The sequence below is a fragment of the Diceros bicornis genome, chromosome 18, assembly GCF_020826845.1.
Source record: "Diceros bicornis minor isolate mBicDic1 chromosome 18, mDicBic1.mat.cur, whole genome shotgun sequence".
Lineage (NCBI taxonomy): Eukaryota > Metazoa > Chordata > Mammalia > Perissodactyla > Rhinocerotidae > Diceros > Diceros bicornis.
This window is the reverse complement of record NC_080757.1, coordinates 3,873,129-3,898,086: the sequence shown is the minus strand read 5'-3', so window position 1 is coordinate 3,898,086 and position 24,958 is coordinate 3,873,129. Positions and strand designations below refer to the sequence as shown.

At 48.0% G+C, this 24,958-nt stretch overlaps 1 protein-coding gene across 1 annotated transcript; it reads right to left on the bottom strand.

The window, feature by feature from the left end:
* Positions 1–412: 412 nt before the first annotated feature.
* On the bottom strand, positions 413–21,623 carry TRIM16 (tripartite motif containing 16). Its single transcript, XM_058559673.1, has 6 exons — positions 20,973–21,623; positions 14,714–14,809; positions 10,983–11,216; positions 7,738–7,903; positions 7,171–7,266; positions 413–1,811 (listed from the first exon to the last, which is right to left on the bottom strand). The coding sequence occupies exons 1-6, from the start codon at positions 21,471–21,473 to the stop codon at positions 1,228–1,230; spliced, it is 1,677 nt and encodes a 558-aa protein (XP_058415656.1). The 5' UTR covers positions 21,474–21,623; the 3' UTR covers positions 413–1,227.
* Between the last annotated feature and the right edge of the window lie 3,335 nt (positions 21,624–24,958).

The following is a 24,958-nucleotide window of genomic DNA, read 5'->3' as shown; positions in this document are numbered from 1 at the left end:
AATGTACTCCTGAGACAGGCCCATCAGACTGGTCCAAGAGGAAGAGACTAGCCTTGACACAGGTCACGGGAAAAGACCCTGAGTTACATTCTCGGTGAAGCCCGACAGGGACTTCAGGTTATGTCCTCAGGTTATGTCCTCAGAGACAGTTTGTCATTTGCCTAAAGGCTTGATGAATAGTGACCGTTAATCTTAGGGAGCGCATCTGCTGAGAGGAGGTTGAAATGATGAGAGGACTGAAAGGTCTGGAAACCATGAAGGAAAGTGGGAGATGGAGTGTGAAAACAAGAATACCTCCCGGGAGGACATGCGCGAGAATGCCTTCAAATATCTGAAGAACTGTCCTTTGAATGAGAAATCAGACAAGTCCACATAGTCCAGGTGACTTCGGTAGAGAGGAATGAGACCCTCCCCAGAGGCCACAGGGACTAAGACTTGGACTCTACTAAGACATTTTTTATAATCCTCTCTGTCCAAACACAGGATGAGGTGCTGTGTGAGGTAGTGAGCTCTCTGCACTGCACGGCTGCATGGCCCAGTCAGATGTGGGGCATGCAAAGAGATTGAGCATTTAAGACACTCAGTTTCCATACCATGTAGTTCATCGTGTAGTTTATTCCCTTACACACAACACCCATGGTCTAATGAGGAAGGCAGCATGGGGTGTGGTTAAAAGCCCGGTGTCCGCCTGCCCACGTTTGAATCCCAGCTCTGCCACTCACTCACCGTGTGACCACAATGACTCTGAGCAAGTTAACTAACCCCCCTGGAACACCATTTCCCCATCTGCAAAATGGAGATGATTTGAGCATCTACCCCACGGGGCAGCTGTGAGGGTTGAGTCAATGCACAGAAAGCACTCAGATCAGTGTCCGGGACGTAGGAAATGCACAATCAAGTTAGCAATTTATTATGATTACTCGGCAATCTTTCTGATCGCTCAGAAGATTCCTGGTGCCAATTCTGGGCACAGTGTGATGTTCACCTGAGCAGATAGGAGACTATCACTCGACGATGATGAAGGGGACTCAGACACCTGAGGATTACCACAGACATATGGAGAACAGTGCAGCATGGAGCAAAAGGGAGAAGGCTCATGCAGGGACCCACATGATTTCTAAAGCCAGCCACCACTGGCAGAGATCTCTGCCCCCAAGTCACCCTTAAAATCCAGGCTGCTGCCCCATCTTCGTGGTTGGCAAAAGTCTAGGATATGGACGCTGGGGTCTACACAGCAGCCTCCACTGAAGTCAGCGCTGGCTTCTCAGGTTCCTCTCCCAGATCCACAATCCAGATGGAGTTTTCCTTCTTGGAAAGCCAGAAGGCAGGGTAGACCGGCTCTGAAAACTTGCACTCAAACTTGTGAACCAGAGTCATGGCGTCAGGCTCCACGCCATAGAAGGAGAGGACCCCTCCCGGGAAGTCGACGTAGATCCCCAGCCTCCGGAAAGGGCTGGCTTTGAGCGGGGTCTCCGTGTCGCTGTGCCAGGCCGTGAACTCCTTCCCATTCCAATGGAGGCTCCAAGAGAAGTTGTTTCCAGAAATGCAACTGTTACGCTCCTCCCCTTTCCGGTCGATGCCCTTGCAGGTCAGGCCAACGTAGGTGCCGGCCCCGGAGATCTCTACCTCAAAATAGTACCTGTGCAGGTACAGGCTCTGCTGGGACAGCACCTGCCGCCAGTGCACGAACCTGCTCGGGAGGTCCGGGTACGGGTGCTCCCAGGGTGTGGTGTTGGTGACCTTGCGATTGTCCTCCTGCAGCCGGAGATACCTGTGTGCCGTGTCGGGGTCCAAGGTGAGGTCACACGCATCTGAGGAGATACAGAAGGCAGGGAGAGTAGGTCAGGAACCAACACCTGATTCAGACAGGACGCTTCAAACCTGGCCAGCCTCCAAAGTAGGAGAAAACATCCATCTCTTGTTCTCTGTCTACCCAGGCTACTGTTCCCCTGGGAAAGACGTGGGTGAAAACCAGAAGTCAGAGAACACAAGTGTGATATTGTGATTTATGATAAGAAATATATATTGGTCTCTGCCCCCGGTTCCCGGCACCGAGCTCCTAAAACTCTGGTAATTTCCTAAGTGATAAGAGTACTAGGAACATCTTTTGTTCCAATATTTGGTCTCTGCCCCCCAGTTCCTGACACAGAGCTCCTAAAACTCTTGTAATTTCCTAAGTGATAAGAGTACTAGGAATATCTTTTGTTTCAACATTTGGTCTCTACCTCCCAGTTCCTGACACAGAGCTCCTGAAACACTTGTAATTTCCCAGGTGATAGGAGTGTCTTTTGTTCTAATGAGGTGACTCCTAGATGGCTCCTGAATGGGTGCTGGTCACCAGAAAGACCAAGCCATGATTGGAAGCTTGGAATTGTCAGCCCCACCACCCATCCTCCAGAGAGGGGAGGGGGGCTGGAAATGGAGTTAATGACCCATCATGCCCACAGGAGGAAGCAGGAGTTTCAGAGAGGAATTTCAGCGAGATTCCAGGTGGGCCAACACATCCACACGAGGAGGGTGACACACCCCAAACTCCGCAGGGACAGAAGCTCCTGTGCTCGGGACCCTCCCAGACCTCGCCTTGTGTATCTCTTCATCTGGGTGTTCATCTGTATCCTTTATTGTCTCCTTTAATGAACTAGTAAACACAAATATTTCTATGAATTCTGGGAGCTGCTCTAGAAAATTAATTGAACCTGAGGAGGGGGTCGTGGGAACCTCCAATTTGTAACCAAATTGTACAGAAGTTGTGGGGGACCTGGGGACCTACTACTTGCAAAAGGTATCTGAAGTGGGGGCAGTCTTGTGGGGCTGAGCCCTTAACCTGTGGGGTCTGACCTATCCCCAGGTAGATAGTGTCAGATTGAGTTAAATTGTAGGACACCTGGCTGGGGTCACAGAGAATTGCTTGGTGGGGGAAACCCACACACACAAGTTGTAAGTGGTCTCAGACTCATTTTAACAAGTCACTCCACTTCCTTCCTTTCTGAAGATCAAATTACTTGGCATTTGCTGAACTGAATCAAGAAATAAAATCCACTGATTCACTCATTCATTCATACAACAAATATGTACTGGAAGCCAGGCACTACTCTACCCCGTGTTGGCAAGGGTCTGGGGAAATAGGCAGTTATATACCCACATTTGATTCATTCATTGTTTTTGTTTTTTTTTTTTAATATTTGACCAATATTTAGCATGTTGAACTCTCAAACTATCCCCTACACATATTCTCTCCCCAGGCCCAGAGATTAATAGCACCTCCACGCACCCAGTTGCTCAAGGCACACTAAAGTTATTTTTGACATTTCTTTGCCCTCATCCTCACCCCCTGACTTGTCCTTCCCCCCTACACACAGACAGCAACAAGCCCTGGAGATCCACCCACTTCTCTCCAGCCCACTGCTTCATCTACACCACCACAAAATCTCGCCGAATAGTGCAATAGGCTCCTTGCAGGTCGTGTTGCCCCTCTCGCCCCGCTTCCATACCTTCTCCATGACAGAGCCATGGTGCTTATTTCAAGGTGTGGGCTAAGGTGAATCATGTCACCCCAGCTTAAAGCCCTTCGATGGTGCCCCTTGCTCGCAGGATAAAGCAGTGACCCCTCACCCTGGCCTGCATGGCCTGTATGACTGGCCCTTCCCTGTGTCTCCAGCCTCATCTCCTGCCCTCTCCCCCTTGATCGCCACACTCCAGCCACTCTGACCTCAGACCATTTCAGGGCTTTAGCGCAGACACACTCCACGACGTGATCATGACCCTAACCTGATTCTGGGGGATTCCTACTGATCTTTCAGCCTGCGGCTGGGAGCTCATGTCCTCAGAGAGGCCCTCCATGACTCCCTGATCTGAATCAGACACCTGCCCATCACTGCCTCTCAGAGCACCCGGCTCTGTAACCTTCCTGGTACTCATCACCATGGTAACAATCTATGTAGTTGTGTGTTTGTGTCATGCCTGTCCTCCTTCTGTTCTATAAGCTCCACATTTTATGTGGGACTCTATCCTGGGGTTCTAGCTCAGAGAAGATGAGTAGTATACACTTGCCAAATGAATTAGCATATTAAAGGCTATTTAAAAATCCATTAATTTAAACAAGTATCTTATTTTAACCCAGAGTTTTCCAAACTCCTTTGGTAAGAGAACTTCTTAGTAGTTGATGAGGCCACATCCTGGAAGAAAAGAAGGACACAATAATCCAAGAAGTTTAAAGGAAAAATGAGGGTGAACTGAGGGCCATCAAGGGCAGATAGTCTGCAGCTCGGTTACTAAGCGGCCCCAACAGCAGCAGTGGCGCTTCAGCCACCCCCGCCGCCTTGGGCCATCCTCAGCAAGCAGATATCGAGCAGTAACATTCTTCTCATCTAAGGGGACCCAGGACACCTAGGAAGATAGGGGAATCTATGTCTTGGGACAAGAAAACCCGAATGAGTCTGGAACATTCTGTTAGTGCCAGAAAGCAATGATACTTTTAAGGATGTCAAGGGCAGAATGTCAATGCTTAAAGGAGAAAGAGGCCAGCTTACAAGTGGCTCCCACTGGTCAAGCTGGCAATTTGACCCGCAGAACTTTGACCAGCGAAACAATCTGAGTCTAGAAAAGGCTGAAAGTTTATAATAATATTCAAAGAGAAAAAGTTAATATAGTGTGTGAAAAAACACATTTGTAACACAAAAGAAGATAGATTATTATGGACAGAGTTTTGGGACCCCTCTCCCTGGTCTAACAGGCGAATCTAACAAGCAAACTGCAAAGGCTTTAAGTCAGCACAATAAAATCCATGCTGTACTGTGAAGCAGCCGTACGTCCAAATGACCTTGCAACCCCACACCTGACGCCAGCTGGACAGATCCACAACAGGAAGAGATCAAGGGTACCTCGCTCTCACGTTTCCCAGCTGCATTTCTTAGAGATTGAAGGAATAATTAATGACCCTGGTCCTTGCCTCCCTCCATACCTAGCTAACATCAGCATCTCTGAACTTGTTTGATTTATAACCAAGGAATTCTTGTTTATGTTACCTTCAGTGTATAGAGAAAAGCCCCGATGTACTCTATCCCTCTTTTTTTTTGACATATATGAAATTTTGCTGTAAGTTTTTTTTCTCTTCCTCTTCCCTGCACATGCACTGTTTTGTGAAAGAGACATAAGCTGCACTTAAACTCACACCCCTCGGAGCAGTTCCATCAGAGCGCTCTGCCGAACTGTTTTCCCTGGGTTTGAACTCCTCACGCTGATGATTGAATAAACTCCTTTCACTAATATCACCTAGATTCTATTTCAGTTGACATTATAATAGGATCTGTTTCATTTTTATTTAAATGTTAAGAATAAAGGGTGTTTGACTTCTTGTATTAATTATATCTGTTTGTAAAATAGAAATGTACTTCTGTCAGGAAGCAGGAAAGAATAAATAAAAGAAACTGTGTGGAAGCCAAGAGGTCCTGGCAAGAAGTAGGAGCCGTGGCAAGAATAGGAGACAGTCCTCGGAACCTGAGGCTCCACGTAACAACCAGAGAAAAAGGGGTCCAGGAGTTAGTCAGGCAGTGGCCACCCCAGAAAACAAGTAGAAGCAGGGTTCGATGGCATGTTCCAAAAACGTCATAAAAATGAGCCTTGACTAGGGTTGATCTCCATAATATATAAAGAACTCACACAATTGAACAACAAAAAAACAAACAACCCGATCAAAAAATGGGCAGAGGAAATGAACAGACACTTCTCCAAGGAAGATATACAGATGGCCAATAGGCACATGAAAAGATGCTCAACATCACTAATCATCAGGGAAATGCAAATCAAAACAACACTAAGATACCACCTCACGCCCGTTAGAATGGCTATAATCACCAAGACAAAAAACAACAAATGTTGGAGAGGATGTGGAGAAACAGGAACCCTCATACACAGCTGGTGGGAATGCAAATTGGTGCAGCCTCTATGGAAAACGGTATGGAGATTCCTCAAAGAATTAAAAATAGAGATGCCCTATGATCCAGCCATCCCACTACTGGGAATCTATCCAACGCACCTGAAATCAACAATCCAAAGAGGCTTATGCACCCCTATGTTCATTGCAGCATTATTCACCATAGCCAAGAAGTGGAAGCAACCTAAGTGTCCCTCGACTGACGATTGGATTAAGAAAATGTGGTATATATATACAATGGAATACTACTCAGCCATAAAAAAAGACAAAATCGTCCCATTTGCAACAACATGGATGGGCCTGGAGCGTATTATGTTAAGTGAAATAAGCCAGAAAGAGAAAGACAAACACTGTATGATCTCACTCATATGTGGAATATAAACCAACACATGGACAGAGAAAACTGGACTGTGGTTACCCGGGAAGTGGGGGTGGGGGGTGGGCACAAGGGGTGAAGGGAGTCATATATGGGGTGATGGACAAACAAAAATGTACAACCCAAAATTTCACAATGTTAGAAACCATTAAAACATCAATAAAAAAAAAAAAAAAATGAGCCTTGACTACACAGATGCAGTCCTTCCTCTGCTAGGAGTTGAAACTGCACCAGCTTGTTAACCACATGAAGTGCTGCTTGGAAATACTAACAGACCAGAATGCTAACAGACCAGAACAATTCCAGATAAGGACAGGACAATGGGTTATGCAATTCTAGCCAAGTCAGACTTAAAAGGGAACCATTTGGTTAACTAGCCAGGATCTTCAAAAGTCATGAAGGTCACGAAGGACAAGGGAAGACGAAGGGACTGGACCCAGGTTGGAGGAGACCAAGGAGACATGGAAACATCTGTGATCCTGGCTCGGACTTTGGGATATTGGTTGGAACATTTGGTGACACTTGAATAAATTCTGTAGATTAGTTCATAGCATTGTAACAATGTTCATTTCCTGGTTTTGATCAACGTATTGTAGTTATGTAATGTGTTAATGTTTGGAGAAGCTGGATGAAAGGTATATGGGAATTCTTCTCCTGTTTTTGCAAAGTTTTTGTAAGTTTGAAATGGTTTCAAAATGAAAAGTTAAAAGAACAAAAAAATTAAATTCTAAAAAATGTACCATTTAGCCATAGACCCGAGGTTGCAAGAACTTGAAACCCATGGGAGAGATGGCATTCTTGTTTCAGCAAAACATTCCACTGACTGCAGTAACTGGGGAAGGGGGAGCGGTTCACAACTTACATTGGAGGAACTGTTGCCTGGTGCTGGGATCAGGTTTTGAGAGCCGATATTTGCGCTCAACAGCAGCAGACACTTGAGTTCTGATGTCATACTCCTCTAGAAAATCAAAGAGTTGTGAATGCACACCTGTCCAGGAGGTCAGGAGAACCTAAGAGGCAGGACTTCCCAGCTACTCTTCCTTGGGTTTGGAGAAAGCAGGGGCTGGAGCCTAGCCACATCTCAGAGAACCACACTCAATGGACCACATTGCTCTCCTGGATGAAGCAAAATATGCTGGAAAGAGATCCCAGACTGACTTGGATTTCACTCAAAAGTACAGGCATTAGCAACCTCAGAAACTAGTCATAGAAAGGCCAGCCAACTGCCTGATGTGACTAACTCACCTTCTGTGAGTAAAATAAAGTCATCAAGACAAGTGTCCATTAGTAACACGGTCTAGCCAAAGGATGCCCTTGAAAATGAGATACTCCCCCTGATTTGGTCCTCCCTCCCCTGGCGGTCTCTCGCCTTCCCCATCACCCACTGAGATACCACATACCAGAGCCTACAGCCCAGAAAGATCCTCACCTTCCTTGGCGAACTCCTGGAGCTTTTCCTTGTAGTTCTGCAGCAACTGGATTAAGTGCACAGTGGAGTCCGTGATGACCTTGCGGATGCCTGAGAGCTTATCCTTGAGTCCTATGTAAACACTAGGGAAGGCACTGTCCTCGGTGTTCCTGAACTTGCAGTACTCCTGCAGGAAAGGCACATGGCAAAACTTGCCTTGGCTTCTGTGTTTCTTACCTAGGCTGCCCTCCTCATTATGTCACATTCTGCACCTGAACAAGGGGTTGAGGGTAATGTGCACTTCACAGAGAAAGATGGTAATGTTAGCATCCAACTCCGGGTCTAATAACATAGAAAGTATTTATTTTTTAAACTGGGAAAGTGGGCTTTTGAAAATCAAGATACCAGTATCAAAAGATACTGGTGGAGTAGTGGTTAAGTTCACACGCTCCACTTCGGCAACCCAGGGTTCACAGGTTCGGATCCCGGGTGCGGACCTACACACTGCTTATCAAGCCATGCTGTGGCAGGTGTCCCACATATAAAGTAGAGGAAGATGGGCATGGATGTTAGCCCATGGCCAATCTTCCTCAGCAAAAAGAGGAGGATTGGCAACAGATGTTAGCTCAGGGCTAATATTCCTCACCAAAAAAAAAAAATCAAGAGATACTAGATGCCTATGTTCCAATACACAGCCCAGACTGGGAACCAAAGAATGAACACAGATTTTATGCCAACAGCCCAAACGGAGGTAACATTCCTGCTACGTTCATTCCCTTGGGAATTTTTTTTTTTATAATTTAAACACAAGCCACCATAGGGAATGGAGGACCCGGTGCAGCATTTGGAAGAGCTACAAACAAGTCCTCAGACAGGAATGCTGCCTTTCCCTGTCAGTTCAATCCAGTACACACTTTTCTCTAATTCTTGTAGTGTGCTTAAGAGTTTGAAAAGTGTTTTCACATAGGTAACCACATTCAGGCCCTTACACTTCAAAACCATGTGGCGATCAGGAAAGGCTGTTTTCAGATGTAACACATTATCAAAATCCAAATGCAACTGAAACATTGGAGAGCAGATTGGATACAGCAGAAATCTTAATGATGAAAACAGTTGTACCAAAACAGATAGATTAACGGAAGAGAAGAAAAGTCTAAACCAGAGAGTTGATAGAAAGAAAGATAGATAAACATTTTAATACCGTATGTAGATTTAGTACCATACATGATAGAAGCAGCATTTTAAACCAGTGGGGGGAAAAAGGATGGGTGAGTCATACACGTTGTCATTTCAGCAGGCTAACAATTTGGGGGAAAAGAAGATATCTTTCACCAAAATAAATAAGTTATCTTATACTAAAATATATTTTATACATATTAAAGTTTTAATTTTAAAGTTATAAAAGGAGAAACAAAAATAAAGAGAAATTATTTATATACTCTTTGGGGAAACTCATGACATGGAAAGCCAAATTTTTATTCATGTTTTCTTCATCTTTTTGTAACCGCAGGCCCTCCAGAACCAGTTCCACTGACCTCATCTCTTATCAACAGAGTGATTAAGAATTGCCTTTCAGAAAACCTGTAAAGTCACGTAGCCAGGGCATGCGCAAGAGAAGACATCGTGACCTGAAAGGAACTTGGAACCAAAGGTCCTCCTCCCCACGGAACCCAAGGACCGGGACACGACCAGAACTTGAAAGTCAGACTCTTATCAGAAGTGAGGGGTCCCTCATTTAGGGATATCCAGTGTTAAAATTCCATCTCATCATAAACCTTTAGAACCCTATCATAAAAGTTTAGAACCTCATCACAAATGTTTAGAACCCTGTCATAAATGTTTAAAACATTACCATAAATGCTTGAAGCCCATCAATCAAAACCTGTCCCACCAGTGTTTCTGCATGCCAGCCTGTTCTCCTTAACCTCTTAAATTTCACCCCAAATGCTGAATCAGGGAGATAGATCTGAGGGCACATGCCCCCTGTCTCCCTGCAGATCAATCTCACAGAATAAAAGCTGATTTCTCCTCCCAAAGGCTGATGCCATAATTAATTGGCTTGTTTATGCGCATTGGGTAGAGAACCCCAATTTTGTGCAGTAACATTTTGATTTTGAAAAGCAAAGGACCTGGAGAAGAGAGAGACATCCTGTCAGCATTTTTGTCTTCCTGTCTTCCCTTTCTCTGTCTGCTCCTCTTTCCCTCACTCCTCACAAGGTTAAGTAGGGTTGTCTTTGGGTGGTGGCAGTAGGGGTGATTGTTTTCCTTCCTATTTTTCTGTATTCTACGAGGTTTTTTTCCACAATAAACATTTATGTTTGTTGTAACTAGAAGGGAATTCTTTTCAAAAATGCAATCAAGAAAAATTTTTGTATTCAAGAATATTAGATCTAATCGAGCCTTGAAATTACCTGCTCTGACATGATTGTTTGATAAATGAGGAATTTGAGACCCAGAGAGGTTATGTGACTTGCTAAAAACTACCCAGCCATTTAGTGACAGATCCAGGATGACAGAATTTATGGCCAAGCTAGTGTGCCTTCCCTGCAAGATTACATGTTCTCAGGTCTAGCTTTAATGGCCTGTGGCTTAATGTGTAAGGGTACATCGTAATGAAAAGTCCCATCTCCCTTGCTGGGCCTTCCTCAATCACCCCTGCACACGCAGCCCTCTCTGAAAGGCAACATGTCTCCACTCTCACCCCTGCCAGGCAAGCCACCCTACAGCTGTTGGAGTGGTGTGTAAGCACACTGATCTGATCTGATCCATCTGAAGTCCTCCACTGGCTTCTGTGACTTCATGATGAAGAACAAACTTCTCTCACAGCCAGGCGCCTGCCTCATCTCTCATCACTATGCGCCCAGCATCCCACACCCCATCCTTGTGAAAGCGCCTTAGTTCCCCAAATTGGTTGTGTTTTCTTAAACCTCTCTGCCTGTGCACATGCTGTTCCCTCTCCTAGAACAGACTTCCCCTTGAACATTACTCATCTTCCAGGACCTGGTTCCCACCTCCCCTTTCTGGGAATTCTTCCCTACCCCTCCTGTACTCCTGTGCTCTGCTGAATCAAGACCTGCTTGTCTCTGTCCCCACAGCTCCCTGTGTACCCTGTTTATCAAAGAACAGTTCCATTCCCACATCTGCCACAGGCCTAGCAGAGTGAGGGTGCTCCCTGGCATTAGACATGTGGATGCCTCTGCCTTCAACCCCTAAGCCCCACACCCCCACCCCCTCACACCCTCCCCCTGCCCCCCCTCCTCCTGTACCTCCAGGAACAGGACAGTGTTACTGATGGCCGCAATCCTCTCCAGCTCCTCCTTGCTCTTCTCCATCTCTGCACTCCTGTACTCCAGGTGGGTCTTGATGCCATTGGCCTGGTTCAGAGCAGCTTGCTCCTTCTCCTCCAAGAAGAGCATCACGTCGGCCTGGGCCTTCCTCATGGCAGCGAGGAGTTCCCCAAACTGCTCTTCGACCACCACCTTCACCTCTGACACTGATACCTGGGGCGGGGGTGGGGGTGGGGCAGCAAAGAACCTGTTAGCAAGGTGTCCAACTTTATCAAAGCTCAACACACAGAAATGTAAACCTGAGAAACCTGTAAATTAGGGAGCATTTTTCTATTTTAAAAGCTTTTATTCTCATATGAATCCTGGGTTCCCCAGAAAAAGGATTTGCTCTCCAGGGTGTAAGTATTTATTTACCGATCATTAACTTAGTTTCCTTGTCCATTTGAGGAGAGAGTGAATTTTATGATCTCTGAGACCCCTTCCAGCTCTGACAGTCTGGGGCTGCTATTCAAGTTTCTGAAATTGATTTTCCTACCAGGACAACGCATCTATGAATTGTAGCATGAATTAGCTTTCTTAGCCTTTCATTATGTCTAGTTAAACTGCCCACTGAGTCCATCAGAGCCGAAAGTACATCTGAGCTTATGGCGTCTCTACCAGGCATCAAATGTTTCGGGTGCTGTAGGTGAGCTTAGTACCCAAGCAGGGCAGGATGGGCTTCCCTGTGCAGAATGGAATATGATGTTCAAATAAAACATAAAACAAAATCCATGTGATCCATATTAAGGATTTGCCTGAAAGCACTTGTATATGTGGACTCTATCCTTTCACAGGGTGAACATCCTTTATAAATGCCTTCAGTCGAGATCATATCTTCAACATCAATCCAAGTTTTAGATGGTTTCTTCTTCTCTTTGGTGGTTCGTAAGTATTGGTGCCGACAGCTCCCTCCGACAGTGTCCAGTTTCATCTCATTGCACAGACGCTCATTATGGTGCTAAACTTTATATCGAGGTCTTGGATACAATTTCCTTTGTTCATCTTCCCTTCACCCCCACTGCACAGCCCAGAGCCCACTCTCTGCCTGCCTCACTCCCCCTTGTCCCCCAGCCACGCCCATCCCATTGGAGAGCTCTCTGAGCAGCCCCTCCAGGAGCTGTTTTCTGTTCCTCCTGGGTCCTGTTTCCTGTCTGGTCACATTTTTAATTTCATAAAATAGTAATATAGTAACAATCAACATTTAGTAAGTGCTTATTATGTGCCAGGCACTGTTTGGAGCACTTTATACATATTATCTCATAGAAACCCTCAAAAGGTAGCTACTATTATGGGCCCCACTTCTTAGATAAGAAACTGAGGCACTGCTAAATTAAGTGATTTGCCCAAGATCACACAGCGAAGGTTTGAACCCAGACAGTCTGCCTCCAGAGCCCATTCCTTTAACCACCATTCTACAGGGCTGCTCAGCAGGGCTGGGGCGGGGATCCCCGTGGCTGCAGCACAGCAGCTTAGCAGGCACAGGGTGACCTCTCCCTGTGGACACCGGCACACTCATTAGGACAAGCAGGGGAGGCGACTGGGTGGTTCAGTTGAGCTTTCAGCCCACAGGCTGTGGCCCTATGGGAGTTGCAGGGAAGGACCTTTGAGCTCAGCCCTTATACTGAAGCCCTTCCAGGAGCAGAGAAAGGACAGTTAGGCCCTGGTCACCGTGGACACTGGTCAAGGGGCACCACCCACACCCATGATGGACTAGATACACGTGCTGCTGAGTACGTGACCAAAAGAGAAAGATGGCAGGTCTTCCCAGCAACTCCCGAGTCAACTGTTGACAAGTATTGCCTCCTTGTCATTGTAATTGCTGTGAATTCTGAGAACATTAATCATAGCTGTATTTAAATCTAAATGTCAAATTACATGTCAATATTGCGAGGCAGTAAAGATTGAGAAATCTCTCAGGAGACAGGTCAGTTTTGCTTATAACTGATTTTGGGGGGAAGTTGTGCTGTTGGTGTTTTAGCCACGTTCTGAGTTAAGTACTATGTTCTAGCTCCCTCACTAACTCACCCTTCCTGCCCACTCCGGCTCCGGGCGGCCAGGCTCCATGAGTCATAGGGGCCACAGGGGGCTCCCTGCCCACTCCTGATCATCTCCAGAAAGCAGGAGCAGGACAAGGCCAGGGAACTAATGAGGGTGTCGTGGGAAAGGAGAGGAATCCACTTACTCTCTATAATTATGACATGTGGGTTCCTCACGGAAGCACAATACCATGAGGCTGAGAGGCCAGAGTCTACAGACAAACTGCAGGACCCAAATCCCCCTCCTCCACTGAGGCCTCCTGAGGAAGGCTGGTGGCAAGCAGGCTTCAGATGATGTTGCTGGATTGACTCTTCTGCTTTCATAGGGGGCCTCTCATTCCCAAACCTTCCCATGGAAAAACACTTCTTCGTTGCATGTAAATGAAATGTGTGAAGGATATCCTTTACTGCCCAAATGATGACAAATAAAGACTTCAGAGAGGACAGGCCACAAAGACATCAGTCGCCAAAGTTAATGGTTTAAAGAGGTGGAGGATGTTGCACATGCCTGTCAATGCAACAATCCCAGGTTCTCCTGTTCCATCAAAGTGGGTGCCCCAGACAAGTCTTGTCATCTCTCCATGTCTTCATGTCCCTTGTATATGGTGGCTATTGTGATGACTACCTTCCCAGTTACCACACAGTTATGAGAAGAACTGAGTAGGGATCAGTGTCTGAAAATTAAAGATCTGGAAAAAGACAAGATGCTCCGTGTGCTTCTCCAGATTATCTTGAGCCTGGAAATCAACACTCTCTGAAGGTTTATAAGGCTTTCGAGGGACAATTATTTTTCTTCTTTTCATAAGATTATGTGGATACAAAAGAGGTGTGCATCCTTCAGCAGCAAGTTAGTTGTAAATACCAAGGAGGAGGAAATTAAGTTGAAATGGATACAGGTACTAGATATGGATGGATGAGTGGGTAGATGGATGGATGGAATCATTCTTGGTACGTAAAGATGATGCTGCTGACTCACTGCCATAGGGTAGGTGTTTTGCATTGTCTTCTGAGTGGTGGTTTGGCTTGCCACTAATGAGAAGCATTTGTGAAACTGTTTGGGTCAACTCAGAGTTTATGTGGAGAGTGGCCATAAACCAGACAGACTAAAACTAAGTAGCTTGGCATACCACTGGTCTTATCAAGTACCATCCACTAATCTCAGCTCTCTTCTCTGGCTGCCAGGACACAGGACTGGTGGAACTCACAAGCAGAACACCCTCTCTGGATGGAAGAAGCCAAGATTATGCATAATTGCTGGAGCTCCAGCTAAACACTCCCTCTACTCCCACACACACCCTTTTCTCCAGGTCAAAGGAGCACATGCAAATGTGAAGATAAGAATGCTGTTATTGCAGGACTAGACTTGCTTCTACTCTGTATTATTAAAAAGTAAATCACTTGCCAGTTTTGAACCTTAAACTAACTTCACCACAAATCCCGACAGCAAGGTGAGGCTACCTCGTGGTGTACCGACCACATGTGTACCTACAATTCTCATTTGCTGAGAAACCCCAAGGAGCCCCTGGACACGGAGGCCGGGCCTGCAGCCCCGTGTCCCACAACCCTGGCTGGGCCTGGCTGAGCCTGCAGCAGCCAGCTATGCTGAAGCCTCACAGTGATCCAGACCAGCCTTACCAAAACGGATTTATGGTTGGCTTGGAGCCTGCCGATGGCGTTTTCATTCAACTCGAGTTTCCGCTCCAGGTCCAACCGGGTGCCCCGAAGCTCAGCCTAAGAGGAAAGGACAGCGTTAAGGGGGAAGGAGCCCAGTGCACACAGGAGGTCCCCACAATCAACGGCACTATCCGCCCTTCTTCCATGGAAAGGAAGTGTGACCTCAGAAGCTTCTCTCAGAAGCCAGCCTAGAGCACCCTAAATGGAGGCGCAAAGGATCAGTTGTGTGCCAGCCTCCTCCTGGGGCTGAACTCAGCATGAATCAGCTAAAATGTGGTGAGCACATACATGTGCTGTGCTGGTCACCATTTCAAGCATTTACATGGATTACCTCCTTTCATCTTGATCACACCCATATTAGGAAAATATCATTCTCTCCATTTTACAGATGATAAAATGGAGCCGCTATCCATGGTCACACAGTTCATCAATAGATTTGAGCCTAGCCCATCCAACCCCAGAATAGACTAACAAGGAGTGCAGGCTTGGCGCTGGTAGTGGGGATCCCAGGTTGTCTACTTAGCAGCTGAGACTTCAGAAAAATCTACTTAACGTCTCCAGACTTCCATTTCTTCACATGTGAAATGGGGATAACTGAAGTGCCTAATTCATAGGGTTATTGTGAGGGTTGAATGAGACGGCATGTGTTAACAAGAACTTTGTACAGTAGCTGGCACGTTGTGAGTGCTCCATCAGTGTCAGCGATGCCATCGTTATTCTTATTATTATTATTGCTACCATGGCTGCTTTCCATCACCTACCCTTACTCTCCTGGAGGCAGGCAGAGTGAACCTACCAGCTGAAGCAAGTGTCGGCCTAAGAACCTCAGGTTTGCCTGGTTTTTTGGTTTTTTTGTGTGTGAGGAAGTCTAGCCCTGAGCTAACATCCATTGCCAATCCTCCTCTTTTTGCTGAGGAAGATTGGCCCTGGGCTAACATCTGTGCCCAACTTCCTCTACTTTATATGGGTTGCCGCCACAGCATGGCTTGACAAGCGGGGCGTCGGTCCACGCCCAGGATCTGAACCTGTGGACCCCGCGCCGCCGAAGCAGAGTGTGCAAACTTAACCGCTACACCACCAGGCCGGCCCCAGGTTTGCCTGTTTTGACCCCACTGGGCCGCTTCACTCTCACTCCTGGGGCTCCCTAAGCACTTTCTGCCAAGAAGCATGTCAAGGTAGAAAACCTAAGCCTCAGCAAACTTCAAAGGTCCTGTCACTTGCAAGCTTTCACAAGGGCATGAGACAGAAAAAAAAATAGCTTTCACTGCTTTTAATAGGTTATGTCTCTATTTGAAGCTGTGAGTCATTATGCCCTACTAGAACTCAGAGGGCACAAACGCAGTGTCTCTCCTTTGTCCCACGGAAGCTGGGGGGAATGCCGGGCCCCCCAGTGAGGGAAGCCGAGGCAGGCAGGGGACTTGCCTCCATCTGCAGAAGGCAGGTAATATTTGCTCAGGCTCTGGGGTGCTGACTTGGAGCTGAGGAAGCCCAGTAACCTCCCACTATTGAGACCTGAGACCTGATGCCCAGGAGTGGGGGGGGGGGCGAGGAATGAGGGTCTGGCCTATTTGGGGGAAATTATGGAATCCAGATCTATCTAAAAGGCTTACACAGTGACCCATTCCAGGGGAGTGAGGGAAACATGAACCACTTGTTTAAAGGTGGTGGAAGACACAACAGAACACACCCTAGCAACGGGCATGGACACGAGAGAGAATGTGTTAAAGCAGTTGATCTCAGCATGATCCAGAGCCACAGGGAGACATCCAGTGAGGAGGCTTCTCTCCAAAATCTGCAGATTGCCATAAAAGGAGCAAAGGACTCCTAAGTACCTAATGGGGACCTCTCTGAGTGAGTCACCCCAAGGGAAGACACTCCCGATTGCCACAAAAGGTGGGGCCACTTTAGGAGACCAGTATCTCCAGTTATTCCTATTACTAGAAAACGACAGGTTGCCTCAGACTCTGGCTTCAGGGTTCCCAAGATGTCATCCGTACACACGTCTCAGGCCAGGGTGGGCCTCACACAGAAGCAGGACAGCGGTGTCAATGAGCGCAGACACCCTACATTGAAGGGCACAGAGAGTCCGGCCTACCTCAGCAGGGTAATGACGAATGTTATGCAACAGGCACAATATTTGGGGTCCGAAGACCTGCCACTTGCTGGCTATGTAATCTTAGCCAAATCATTTAGCATCTCCTCTGGTGCACGGCCACAAGAGTATGTTAACACAATTGTTCTTTCTTCTATCCACAGGGGAAAGGTGGCACCAGAGCTTGGCGGCCAGGGGTCAGGTTAGAGGTGCAAATAGGAACAGCAGAGGAGTGAGAAGAGAGAAGAAAATTCCAGATGGTGTCAGTTCCTTTGTATTTTCAACCACACAGTATTGGCCCTTCCACAGTGTTTGCACGTGGTAGCACCAGGGTTCCACCTGGACTCTGATTTCACTCCTCAGTCAGCTGGTCAGAATCTACTGCATACCAGTCCAGTCAAATAAGATACGCTTCCTGCTGCTGAAAGACGTACAGCCTGGTAGAATGTTTAAGAAAAACAAGCTACATAATACTGAGTCCAAGGCATTCCTCAGAATTTCTAGAAGAAATTCTTTTCCTGAGTGGCCTTGAATCATCTACCTTTTGGCTGCCAGCAAACGGGCTGTGAACAATGCTGTGAACTGCTCCCCAGAGAAGCAGGAATCCTTGTGGCTCTCAGAAACTAGGATCCTGCTCTACATGGAGATTGTGTCCAGGGGCAGTATCCAGTCCTGTACCTTCTGGAACCAATGCTGAGGTTGAGTGCAATGACCTTTCACTAATGGACTTCAAGATCTAAGACAAGGCCCAGCTCAGGTCTTCCCTCCTCCAAGCACTCCGCCCTGACCTCCCTCCCGGTGACTGCTCCCTCCTTGGACCACGCCGCAATTGCATTTCCCGGGCCCTTCGGCACTCCAGGGAGCCACGGAACGTGCCTGGGCTTCCTGATTCGAGTCCACGCTCCCCGAGGATAGACAGTGTAGCCTCACATTTAGCCCACAGCAAGCACTCAATAATGTTTGATAAACTGAGGAAGAACAGGAAAGAACCAGGTACACTTTGTGGGTCAGAGCAAACAGGGAAGCAGTCACAGGAGTGCAAATTTTACAACACGCACATGCATGCACTCACGCACACAGTCTCATTTCCACGACAGCAAGCCTGAGATTCAGAGAAGGCGAGAGGAGTTAAGACCAGCTGCTCTTCTGCTCTTAAAAGTGAAGGGGCCTCAGGAGGCCGGCCTGGGGCAAAGGGAAGTGCCGAGGTCCTGGCTCTGGAAGCCCAGCAGAGTAGAACAAATAATCAAAGAACACCCGGAACTCCCCAAATCTAAACCGAGTTTTTGCCCACTGGCACAACTAGAGACCCTCAGTGCTTCAGAGAGGGCTCACTTGGTTAACTGAGAAATAAGCTGCTCTGTGGACCAGATGCAGGATCTTGGCTGCTTTGTGTCCTCATGACTGACCCCCATTTGCAGTTTCCTACGCACAACACGCCTGCCTGAGTAATTAGCCCTTAACATGACCCAAAGTGACCTTCAGCAAGTAACTCCAGCAGGCCTGGGCTAGCTGAAGGGAATAGTGGGCTTCTGGAGCCTTAATTATGTCTAATAAAACTTTCAAAATAATCCTAGTGGCCTTTGCAGCTTCTTCAAGGTACCGTGTCTTCTGGGCTGGTCTCTTTGGGCTCCTTGCCAGGAATCTTTTTGGCTCCTAAGGTTTGGTGGAGCCACCTGGAGCGTGGCTGGGCTTACAGAGTAAACTTGCTCCCTGAGCTGAAAACAAGGGCACAGGATGGAAAGGACAAAAGCTCTCTTATGCTGACCAGAAAACAGAGGTTGTGAATTGGGGCCATCACTAAAAATCTGGGGTATGGGGCTGTTACATTATACCTGTAGCCACGATTGCTTTCCAGCACCACAGCCTGCCTGAGAGCCCCGGTCCAGCTGTCCTTATGTCACCTGACACAGCCCCCTCTCAGGATGTCTGACCATGGGCGTCCGCACATGCCCTACACAGCTTTTCTTGCCAGAAATACAATGACCCTAAGTCTCTGCAATGCATCAGTTTACACTACGTTTAAAAATCGTATCATATCTATGCTGCTACAGGCATAGAACGGTTCTGAAAGGAAACGAAGTAAGTGTAGATGGTGGTGTTTGCCTCTTAGGAGGGAGATGGAGGGATCCAGGATGGGAGGGAGAACTCTTCCTGGTATAATCCATTGTGATAGTTGGTGGACATTGTTTTTCAATATGGCCATGCATGACTTTTCCAGTCAATTATAACAAAATTCAGATATTATTCCCAAAAGGAAAAGCAGTACATTTTGTCAATATCTCTATAATATGTGGCAGGGTTTTGGTGCAAAAAAAAAGTAAGGTTATAATATTGTGATCTTGGGGTCCTTCCCTTGTGTTCCTTCAGTAGAGTAGCTTTCCAGAAGTTTCCATTCCTCACTCCATGACTTAGTTATCTGTATGAGTTTGGACAAATGTGGTGGAAATAAAAAGAGTAGCCACTTTGTAGAGTTATTTGAGGACTGGATGAGAAAATCCATGGCAAGCATTTAGCACACGGCAATGCTCAAGGAAGACTAATGTCCTCAACTGCATGGAGCTTTTTCCTTTGCTCTGTCTATCTGTTGATACAGAGTCTCTTTGTGGTTATGAAAGTAGGGACTTGAGCAGCAGTGGCCTGCTCTCCTGACATTCCCAGGACATTGCCTGATACTGGAAATGCTGCCAACAGTTGGTGAGTGGCTTCTAGAGCTGGAAACGGTGACTCATTGACATCTGGAATACAGAGCTTTCCAGAACAATTCCCACTAACACTGAATAAAATCTATGCCTTAAAAAGGGGGTGGAGGAAGGTCCCCAGCAAGTAAACTGCCCTTCCCAGATACCTCTTTCCTTTGCCGCCCAGGAGCACTGGGCCAAGAATTTGCCGAGGGCCTGCGGCCACGTACAGTGCAAACAAGGAGCTGCCAGGAGGACAAATATCAGGAATGTGGGACAGAAGTCAACTGCACTTCTCTACTGAGAAACAAACAGTGCTCAGGGAAAGTCAAAGTATGAGAAACAAAGCATATAAAGCTGCTAAATCCACTCCCAAGAACTTCTCTAGGCTCTCAGCTTTAGGGCAAAGAAAAGCTGGTTGCTCTAGAAATAGTTTCCCAGGGCCGGCCCCGTGGCTTAGCAGTTAAGTGTGCGCGCTCCGCTACTGGCAGCCCGGGTTCGGATCCCAGGCGCACACCGACGCACCGCTTCTCCGGCCATGCTGAGGCCGCGTCCCACATACAGCAACTAGAAGGATGTGCAGCTATGACATACAACTATCTGCTGGGGCTTTGGGGGAAAAAAAAGGAGGAGGATTGGCAACAGATGTTAGCTCAGAGCCAGTCTTCCTCAGCAAAAAGAGGAGGATTAGCATGGATGTTAGCTCAGGGCTGATCTTCCTCACAAAAAAAATAAAAACAAAAAAAATAGAAATAATTTCCCTTATCTGATGGGAATAAAATTACAGGCTGTGAGCATAGTGTTTCTCAGTCTCTCCTAATACCTCTATCTGATGAGGAACTTTTATTTTCCCTAAGTTAAGCCATCCTTGAGGTCATACCTGTGTGTAAGTCTCCAATTCTACGCTATCTGAGCACTTTCCAAGCTCTTGGATTTCACACTGGGCATCTCTAGAGGAGCACTTTCTACTGATCTTTTTTTGGAGTAAAGAGAAAAAGAGAAATCAGGGGAAAGGTTTGATTCTTGCCTCTTGCGTTTCTGCTAAGGTTTACATTTCATTAATTGCCACCCAGATCCAGCCAGAGGGAAAAACCACCGCCCTAAGCCCTGCAACTTCTGCCCTCCACAACCAAACTTATATCAATGCCCGAAAGCTGAGTGAGAAATAGCAGGAAACTAGCAGGCATGAGGAGAGCCAGACACAGGTAGAGGGAGTACAGGGACAGTGGGACCGAGATGGGGCCAGAGTGTTCTACTTCAGTGTCCAAAACCAAGTGCAATAGATATTTACGCTGGACCAACAGCCAGGTACTAAGGTTAAACTCTTTTTCAGGTGAACCCAGAGCACTGAAGAGAAGGAGGCAGCCCCAGGAGCAGCGGTGGTGGCCTGGTCTCTCCCTGGGCACAGCCTCTCCCCACCTCCCTCTCCCGGATGGACCCCAGCACTCACCTCCTTGTCCCTGCGGGCAGCATCCAGGGAAACCGAGGCATGGCCCCTGTGCTCGCTCTGGCGACACTCCTGGCAGATGCACTGCTGATCACGGTGGCAGAAGGCGACCAGGGGGCTGTGGTGGGCAGGGCAGGTGCGCAGGTCCCGGTCCTTCACCGGCTCAGTCAGCTGGTGGCTGTGCAGTTTGCTGTTCTCCTGGTGCGGCCGCAGGTGCTCCTCGCAGTAATTCACCATGCAGGTCAGGCAAGACTTCACTGCCCTCACCCTGCTGGCCCCGAGGCAGAAGTCACACAGGATCTCCCCCTCCTCCTCGCCAGCAGGACCCCTCTGCAATATGGAGCTGCTGCCCTGACCCTCAGTCTCCCCCTGGGGACTCCCCAGGGAGCCCATGTCCTCTTCTTCTGCCGGGCTGGCCGACCCAGAGTCTGGGCTGAGAGTGGCTGGAGAATGAGCGGTGACCTCGGGCAGCGGCCCTGGAGCCATCAGATCCAACTCAGCCATCTGGAAGTCTCTGCCCCTTGGCCCAGGATCTGTGTAGCCCGAGTCAGACAGGAGAACCACGCCTCGATGATTACAGCTGCTGTAAGACTTTAACTGTTTCCTCCCTCCCGGAGGAAGCTCAGTTAGTCATTACTCCGCTCCGGGATTGGTCAGCGGCCAGCTGCTGTGACAAGGCAGCTAGATCACTCAGGCCCTGGACAGCCACTCAGGATGTCTCCTCGTGGGTTCAGGCCCCTCCTTGAGTCCAGCCCCGAAACTTCTACTCTCATGTAAATCATTCATCCCCCATAGGCTCAGCCAGAGACCACGTGTGTCTGTGGCTGCTCTGAAAAGGACTCAAGATTCCTGAGCTCTGTTGTAAAAAGCCTGTGTTGCTTTCCATGGTTTGGCGGGCTAAAACCTTTGTTTACATTTTTGAAGGGATCCAAAATGTAAGGACTTCAGCCATAGGGCAGCCATTCACCCCTTCCCCTCTCATAGAACTGGACAGGAGGCAGCTAGGAACAGGATACATGTCTCTGACTCTGACCTTTTCCATATCACCTTCTTGCACATTCCAGGAGACAGGCTTCAGAGGGGCATTCAGTGTGGATCAGGAGGGTCGGGGAAGAACTTGTCTCCTTCCACATAGAGCTCCATTCAGACAGCCCTCCTGAGCTACACATCCAGCCCTGTGGTTCCTAGAGAGGGGTGTGTGCCGAGCGATAGCCCCTTTGCCCACTGAATAAGGTGTTCCTAGACATGGTGTGTGAGTCTGCTCGGGCTACTGTAACAAAATACCACTGACTGGTTAGTTTAAACAACAGAAATTTTTCTTCTCACAATTCTGGAGCCTGGAAGTCCAAGACCAAGGTGTCAGCAGGGTTGGTTTCTTCTGAGGCTTCTCTCCTTGTAGATGGCCGCCTTCTCCTTGTGTCTTCACACGGTCTTCCCTCTGTGCATGTCTGTGTCCTCAGTTCTTCTTATAAGGACACCAGTCCTATAGGATTAGGGCCCAACCTAGGGACCTCATCTTAACTTAATTACCTCTTTTATTAAAGGCCCTCTCTCCAAATAGAGTCATATTCTGAGGTACTGGGGTTAGGACTTCAGCTATGAATTGAGGTCGGGGGAGGCAGAACTCAACCCATAACACATGGCCAGGGGTCGAGACAGGAAGCATGTAGCTCCTGGGAAGGAAGGAGCTCCTAGGCCTCACCCCTGGATGGGGACACACAGGGTACTTAGTATTTGCCACGTGGGCACCAAAGAACCCAGGATACCTGAAGCCCAGCTTCTGTATCTTGGAGAGGCTCACAGCTTTCCCCCAGGACTTCTTCAGATATACACAAAAGGACTTGGAAAACTAATAGAACAGAGAGAGAATGGGAGCCCAGCTCACCCCTGGGATCGGGGGTTGGGGTGCCTCCAAGACGATGTACTCCCCATGGCTCTCCACCCCTGAGGTGAGTTCTGCAGGATCTGGATTAAACCAGATAAACCAAAGGACGTTTCTTGTTAGTGACCAGGACGTTTCAGAAATCCAAGAAATCCAGAGGCTGCTCAGAGTCGGAGGGCATAGAAGACTATAAAACCTATCTCCGATGCAGCCCTGTTTAGTTTCAACCACGCATGGAATATGCATATCACGATTGCCTAAAAGCAGCTCTTTTTAGCAATATAAATTTTCCTAAGCATCCCTGTCCCGACTGCCCTCTTCCACTGCTGAAGACCCTCCAGAAGAGGTTTCCTTATAGCTCACTTCATGGTTTTTGATCTCCAGCCAGGAGGGAAAGGAGCTGGCTTCTGCCGGCCCAGACCATTCTCAGGCTTTCTCCGATGTTAGCGGACAGGGTTGCTTTCCTTTCTGCCCCTTTTGCAGAATGACCTTGTGCTTGAAGCTGAACTAGTCCACCCACATGGTACAGAGCCTTTGTTCTTTCTGGGGAGGGGGAAGGGAAGGCAGTTGCCTGCCTGACTTGTTCCTCAGCCTCAAGTGCCAATTAGAGGGCACAGAGCCAGCCTGGGTTTCCCTGCGGCCTCTCACTTATCTCCCTTCTTTCCCTCCGCATCTTTCTCCTTTCATGAACTGTCTCCCTGCCTGCTTCTCTACTGCTAATCCTGTAGAGCGGCTCATGGGCGTGCTCAGCCCGTCTCCAGCGCCCCTGTTGGAGCCCTGAGCTAGCAGATGGTCCACAGTGACACGGAAAACAGGAAATCTGAATTTCGGTCCCAGCCCGTACTGGGAAAATCATTTGTCCTCTCTTAACCTCAGCTTCCTCATCCATAAAATGAGCAGGTCAGCCTACATGAGGGCTGGCAAATAGATTCCCGGTTTGGCTCTCTGGGGAACTGTGTTGTGTCTAAATTCATGTCTGAGCTTATTGGGAAAGGGTGTCACAGTCAAGCCACGACGTCTGGCATGGGCCTGGGACTGGAGAGTGGAGGCCCACCTCTAGCCCTCTGGGACCACAGAATTCACCAGAACTTCTATATCCCCTCTACTGCCAGGCCTCGAAGCAGAGCCTTCCAGACAACACAGCTAGCCCCGAGCTCCTATCCTACTGCCAGGGACTGCAACCCATCTCATCACGCCTCAAATCCCCTGGGTCAACGCTTCAGCACCAGAAGATTGGAGCTAATGTCCTGCGTGCCTCGAAACTCAAACTTGCTGTTGAACCAAGTGCTCCACAACCACCACCGCCCCTTTCCTCCCACTGCGCTGTGGGGCATCCCAATACCCTCAGTCTCTTCTTAAACAGCTCCCTCTGCCTCCTGGCTTTAACTGAAACTTGGCTTTCCCCAAACACACTGTTTCTCCCGCGCCTCTCAACTGGCGCTGTTCCTTCTCTCATCCACTACGTATCTCAGAGCAGAGGTGCGGGGGGAGTCCTCCTCGCCCCCCATCGCAACATCCAGACCGCCACTTGTCAAACCCAGCCCTCTTGTCAAACCTGCTCCCCTGATGCTCATACTGCTCCACAACACCACCCTCTCCTCTCCTCCCGGCTGTCTTCTACCAGCCTCCTGGTCGTGCCTCTTACTCATGGAAGACTGAAGCCCCTGGATCGCAGCCTCTCTCTCCATCCCAGCTCTGTCATCATTCTCAGAACCTCCACCTCTGAATGCTTCCTTCACCACCTCATTGTTGAGGACCTTTTCCTCAGCCACCCACCCCATGGTCATATATGAAGTTTTTTTTAATTTGGTAAAATGCACATAACACAAAATTTACCATCTTAACCATTTCTAAGTGTACAATTCAGTGGCACAAGGTACATTCACATTGTTGTGCAACCATCACCACCATCCATCTCTAGAACTCTTTCCATCTTCCCCAACTGAAATTCTGTCCCCATTAAACACCAGTTCCCCTTTCCCCCTCCTCCTAGAGCCTGGCAACCACCCTTCTACTTTCTGTCTGTATGATTTTGACTATACTAAGTACCTCATTTGAATGGAATCATACAGTATGTATTCGTTTGTGTCTGGCTTATTTCATTCAA